Genomic DNA, 6,614 nt, shown 5'->3' on the forward strand with positions numbered 1-6,614 from the left:
CTCTCCCATTGCGGAGCACAGGCTCCGGACGCGCAGGCTCAGTGGCCATGGCTCACAGGCCCAGCCGCTCCGCGGCATGTGGGATCTTCCCGGACCGGGGCACGAACCTGCGTCCTCTGCATCAGCAGGTGGACTCTCAACCACTGCACCACCAGGGAAGCCCAGTGACCACTTTTGGGGATTGTTTTGAAGAGGCTCAGCTGTTGGTAGGGAGTGAGACTAGACCTCTAAATTCCTCTCAACTTTAAGATTCTGCTTGTTTGATCGCTGATCTCCAGTTTCTCCATGATGATTAGTCCTCGGTAGCATCCTATTTGTGATCATGAAATAGAAGCAAACTCTTGTGAGACAACTGACTTGGTCTCAGGAAATAACTTTAGGCAAAGGTTGTTACAGAGCAAATCGCTCCTCTGTATTGCAATTCCTGCGTCCAAACAATGAGGCCACAATCCTCTGAAGCTTGTTGGCAGTTTCCCAACCTCCAGACTCTGAGATGGTGCTATCTGCTAAGATATCCAGTGACATTTTCTCAAGTGTTGCCCTCCTGGAGATCAGCTTGGGCAAATGAACCCAACCTCAAAGGTCATTTGGGGAGGCTATCTAGAGGACTTAGGTAGGATTGTCCACGTTTAGCCACTCTTTTTTTGATGTGGACCATTTTTAAAGTCTATTGAATTTGTTACAATGTTGCTTCTGTTTTATGTTTTGGTTTTTTGGCCATGAGGCATGTGGGATCTTAGTTCCCCAACCAAGGATCGAACACGCACCCCCTGCATTGGAAGGTGAAGTCTTAACCACTGGACCGCCAGGGAAGTCCCCTAGCCACTCATTTGATTAGAAATATTAGGTAATTTTTTGAGCCTTTAAAAATGACCAGGGACTTCCCTGGTGGCACAGTGGTTAAAGCATCTGCCTGCCAATGCAGGGGACACGGGTTTGAGCCCTGGCCCGGGAAGGATCCCACATGCCGCGGAGCAACTAAACCCGTGCACCACAACTACTGAGCCTGTACTCTAGAGCCCGTGAGCCACAACTATGGAAACCCGTGTGCCTAGAGCCCGTGCTCTGCGACGAGAGAAGCCACCGCAATGAGAGACGCCCGCCCCACAACGAAGAGTAGCCCGTGCTCGCCGCAACGAGAAACATCCTGCACGCAGCAACAAAGACCCAACACAGCCAAAAATAAATAAATGAATTAAAAAAAAAAAAAAAAAGACCAGGCCCAGCCATCTTTGTTTCAAGGTTCTATCCTTCTTTGTCTTTGAGATATTAGGAACCTTCCAAGCAAGGCTGAGTACATTGGTTCTCTGTCTGGTCCTTATTCTTTCATGAGGTGGATTTTGTCTCTCTGACATTAAGTTGCACTCTACAGGATAAAATAGCTCACCGTTCTGCCCAGAAGAAGGATAACTCTACTTTCCAAGTCATGTCACACTTTGGCATCTTTCTAAGGATCACATTTTGTCTCATCCTTTGGCTTCTTGTTACAGAATTGGAACTTCTGCTTTGCTCTTGAATTTCCTTCTGCTAAAACTTAATATCATCTGTCTCAATACCCACAATGTTTTAAAAATCTAATTAAGCTTGATTTATTTACTTTATAGGTAAATCACCCTCTGAGTCACTGGTTCCCAAGCGGGTTGGTGTTATTCACATATCACAAGTCATTTCGGAAGTTCATGGAAACAGAATGACTTTGAGCCAAGAAGGAGCACAAGACTCCTTCCCTCTTCAGCAGAAGATCTTGGTCTGCTCTTTGCTGCTCTTGACCAGGCAGCTGAAAGTCAAAGAGGTCACTCTGGGGAAGGTTAGTTGGGAATCTCAGCAGATGGAGCTGGGGTGGAGATGAGAATCTGCTTTGCAGAGCAGATATTTTCCAAAAGGCCTATCACGCTCCAGCTGATGTGAATTAAAAATGGATTTTAACAGTAAGAATAAGTACTGGTATCATGTAAAAGGCAGCTGACTTTATTTCCCTTGGGTTGTGGTTGAGACTTTACCATTAATCTTCTCCCCTTTATTTCTGCCTCTCCCTATGAAATATATAAAGCCCCTTTCTTGCATTACAGTTTAGGTTTTTGGCAGTATCTCCAAAATGCCTTTTCAAGGATTTCATTGAAAAGGGAGAGAATTAGGGTATTTTTGCAAACCCAGATTCACATTCTTTTAAAGATTACAGGGTTACAAGAGATATGACTTTTGGGTTTCCCTGGTGGCACAGTGGTTGAGAGTCCGCCTGCCGATACAGGGGACACAGGTTCGTGCCCCGCTGACTGTACTCTAAACAGATACATACTTTGATGGGCCGCCTGCCGATACAGGGGACACAGGTTCGTGCCCCGGTCCGGGAGGATCCCACATGCCGCGGAGCGGCTGGGCCCGTGAGCCATGGCCGCTGAGCCTGCGCGTCTGGACCCTGTGCTCCGCAACGGGAGAGGCCACAGCAGCGAGAGGCCCGCGTACCGCAAAAAAAAAAAAAGAAAGAAAGAAAAGAGATATGACTTTTAAGCAACATTTGTTCTCCCTTGTTTCCTCTCAGTTATATGAAGCCTATAGTAACGTCTGTCGCAAACAGCAGGTGGCAGCTGTGGACCAGTCAGAGTGTTTGTCACTTTCAGGGCTCTTGGAGGCCAGAGGCATTTTCGAATTAAAGAAAAACAAGGAAACGCGTTTTGCAAAGGTACAACCAACTGCTTCTTTGTCACATTGCTTTTAACTGTCCTGCTTTGGCGAGCTTATCTTTTGCTAAAGTAAAGATTTAAAAATGACCACAATTAGATGAACAATTTTTTTGTTAGGTAGGGTTTAAGGTGTGTGAAGATAGGGCTGTAGTATGAAAGATTTTTTTTTTTCGGGCTATTGCAAAAGCAGTGTTTAACTTGCTTGCCTCTTGTGAGAAAAGTTTAATACGGTAGAAGTTTGTGTAATAAAAACTGCTTTTGTGAGTTCTCCACCATGAAAAGTCCTTTCCTCTTCTTTGCAGGTGTCTCTGAAGATTGAAGAGAAGGAAATAGAGCATGCTCTGAAAGACAAAGCTTTAGTTGGAAATATCTTAGCTACTGGATTGCCTTAAATTCTTTTCTTTTATACTAATACTCCGCCTAAAAGTATCTGGCTGGCATTTGGAGAAGGATGGAATCTTCATTTTATTACTTTATATACACTTAGGTCTGAAAGCAAACATGACCTTTTTTACTTAAAACTGATAAAATTTAAGCTATAAATTCGTGAATATTAGCACAGAATTGTATATCTTTGGGTCTTATTATGTTTATGCATTAAAAACTACCAAGTAGACCCTTTTTAATTACATTCACTGCCGCTTCCTCTAGTGTGCCTCTAACCAACATGCTTGCAAGTGTACAGACTTAGGCTGTGGAAAGTTTATATATTTATCTCTGTTTCCTCAAACATTGGTGTATTTTAAAGAATTTTTGGACTAGAGGAAGAAGAATGAAAAAGGGGATGATCCAGGAAAATAAGCAAGTCCACATGGAGATCTGGAGGACACTTTGATCAAAGAATGTCTTTCTGTTTGGAGTATACTGTGTTCATGTTGCAGATACTTCCACGTTGTGACTTTTTTTTTTTTTTTTTTTTTTTTTTTTTTTCTGTACGCGGGCCTCTCACTATTGTGGCCTCTCCCATTGTGGAGCACAGGCTCCGGACGCGCAGGGTCAGCGGCCATGGCTCATGGGCTCAGCCGCTCCGCGGCATGTGGGATCTTCCCGGACCGGGGCACGAACCCATGTCCCCTGCATCGGCAGGTGGACTCAACCACTGTGCCACCAGGGAAGCCCCCACATTGTGACATTTTAAAGACTCATTGAGTGTCTTGGGCACTCCCAAGCTTGTGGAGGTGGTAAGGAGAATGTGACTACAGGCTGTGAATATGTTTATTTTCAAGTTGCATTCTTTGTCTTCTTAAGCAGTCACATTTCAGGAGAGCTCAGACTTTCAGAAGGCAATGTGAAAATTGTGAAAATCCTCCCCAAACTGTCCCACTGTCCTAGCTGCCCTCAGATGAAGCCACTTGTTTCAAGATGCCTTCGTTTGGGGTGGATTTTCAATGACACCTCATTTTCCCAGTCTTCTAGATAAATGTATCCATGTGGTTACTCAAGTCTCCCCGTTTTTCTGGGTTTGGCTTCCAGTGGCATTAAATGGCAATTTGTGACGGGGACACCAGAGGGCACCATTATAACACTGACTGCCTTGAAAGTGCAGGCATAGGGCTGGGGTAGTTTTGAGAGAAGGGGAAAAGAGAAACTTAAGTTTGCTTCATTTGGGAGGTTGCTGTACTTTTATAACTTGAGCAAATGCTTGGAATGCAAACCATGTGCGCTATGAATGGTCTGAGAGCCAGTGACCAAGTCTGCTGCTCCCTGAGCTCTTCTGCCTCCTCCCACCTTCCCAACATGGCTTGGGTTTGAGAACTTGATATGTGTACAAATGATCTGTTGGCCACTGTTTCGTTCATGCTGCCCACTGTATCCTTGCAATGTGATCTGGTCTACAGCAGGTGGTATGGGATAGAAGGGCACACAGAGAGCCCTCTGAAATGAACACTACCTACCGGTGTGTGTAGCAGCACATAGTCTATAGACAGGAGTCTGACTGTCTCACCATCATACTCCTTTACTAGAGCATTCATTCCCTCTGAGAGCAATTTGTGAGGGGAGGACACAGTTCTATACCTAGAAGCTTGGAAAGTGTCTGGGGCTATAAGGGTTAACCAGCATAATTGCAGAGATTGTCCGAAGGCTGATGGAAAGCAGAGACTGAATGGGATTGAGAACAGATGCGAGGCTTGATTTAAATTACATTTTATTGGATGCTGCAGCCTTAAGAGACGTGACTGCTTTACAGTTTGTTTCCACACTGTGGGCAGCTGCTGTCTGTTCTGTGTCCACAGTAGGATCCTGCCCAAAAAGGAGCAGCCTCCCCACCTCGTTGTGTTGGAGGCTTGGCGCCTTCCTCTTAACTGCAGGGCTGGAGTCAGGAACATGGCTTGCCTCGCAGTGGGGCTGCTATGCATCCTTCATGGCTCTGAGCCAAGATCGCATTTGCAGATTCAAAGGGGCCAAATTTCTTTCCCCTCTACCTCCTTTCTCTCCCTTTCCCCTGGTATTTGGAAACCAGGTTTTCTGTGTACTAGTTTGTTAGTTTCCTTTCCTTCCATTCTCCCCACACTGTCAATTTCTAGGTCATTGATGCTCTTAAGACTTCAGCAATTGGAACAGGGTTGGTTCTGTCAGTGATGCATGAAGCTGACTTAGAGTCCCTGCTTGGCTTCCGCTACCCTTGTGGGAGCAACACCTGATGCATGTTTGTCAGCAAGGTCTTCAGTGTGATTCAGACAGCTGGAGCAGACTGAGAGGGGGGAGAAAGTCCTTTGCTCACTGAAGCTGACAGCTCTGGGAAGGTGGTGGGATTTTTAAGGGGCTGGGCTGAGCCTGTGGTTACTTGTTTTTTGCCAGGAGCATAGGCTGTTTCACAGGGAGTAGTGGCAGAGATGCTGACCTACATTCTTCCTCTTGAAGGTGGTGGGCTGTGTGTCTGTATCCTGGTTTATTTATTTTTCTTCACAGTAGCAGATGAAGCTTCCATAGAGTGTTGGTGGGTATTGCCGTGGAAGGCACACAGACACAATAAAATTGGCATGAGTTTCAACCCCAGAGCTGCAACTGGCATTTCTGGCTCAGTGAAGACCTGCCTGTGGCTGGATGACTGGCAGGACAGTGTGAGGGTCCAAGCTATCCAGAGATCCAGAAAGTCGGCAGAGCTCTCTTTCTTCCCCTTCATTGCTCCCTGCCTTTATTCAGTGTCCTTTTAAGATGCAGCCATAAGAACTGGGAAGGAGGAAAGAGATATGACTTGGGGCTTTTAAAAAATATCTGTGGAGAGGTTACCTTGACTACTGAGGGAGACCAAAAGAGAGAGCCGAGATGGAGATTTTATTTACATTTGTATCTGTCCCCAGCACTTAGTACAGTGCCTGAGACCTGGGAGGTATTCAGTAAACTTGTTGAGTGAACAGATATATGACCAGGTAAGATGCTGCCTCTCCCTCCATCTTGGGGACAGTTCTAATCTGGAGGCAGACTTTGCTCGTGCTTTTGCACTGAGGTGGAGCAGGCCATTGTGAAAGAGGGGTGCTCCATCCTACAACATGTGTCAGCACAGCATTTATCAGCCTCCCAGATGCGTTCCAGTGGCTCCCTCTGATGTGGTATTTTGCTTGAGGCAACTTCCATGTTGCTCCCAGGAAGCCTTGGCTTTGGGGAGACAGTCCAAAGCTGGGAAGAGGGGGTGCCTGTCTGCATGGGCTGGGGCTGGGAAGAGGGGGTGCCTGTCTGGATGTTCCCTAATGTCCCTAGAGATGGGCCAGAAGCTGTGCCTCTAGTTGGCAAGGTATCAGGGAGGAACCCACCTCTGATGTCCCCCTTTTTTTTTTTTTTTTGGCGGTACGCGGGCCTCTCACTGTTGTGGCCTCTCCCGTTGCGGAGCACAGGCTCCGGACGCGCAGGCTCAGCAGCCATGCCATACAGGCCTAGCCGCTCCGCGGCATGTGGGATCTTCCTGGACCAGGGCACGAACCTGTGTCCCCTGCA

General features: G+C 46.6%; 1 protein-coding gene across 1 annotated transcript in view; it reads left to right on the forward strand.

The window, feature by feature from the left end:
- Nucleotides 1-3,425, forward strand: part of CDC6 (cell division cycle 6) — a 10,660-nt gene extending 7,235 nt beyond the window's left edge. The window contains exons 9-11 of the mRNA XM_007465193.1: nt 1,605-1,807; nt 2,540-2,680; nt 2,984-3,425. Of these exons, the coding sequence (XP_007465255.1) occupies nt 1,605-1,807; nt 2,540-2,680; nt 2,984-3,073 (434 nt within the window). The 3' untranslated portion in view covers nt 3,074-3,425. The remainder of the gene's footprint in view (nt 1-1,604; nt 1,808-2,539; nt 2,681-2,983) is intronic.
- Nucleotides 3,426-6,614: the final 3,189 nt, after the last annotated feature.

Source organism: Lipotes vexillifer, unplaced genomic scaffold, assembly GCF_000442215.2.
Source record: "Lipotes vexillifer unplaced genomic scaffold, Lipotes_vexillifer_v1.1 scaffold591, whole genome shotgun sequence".
In the NCBI taxonomy this organism is placed as follows: Eukaryota; Metazoa; Chordata; class Mammalia; order Artiodactyla; family Lipotidae; genus Lipotes; species Lipotes vexillifer.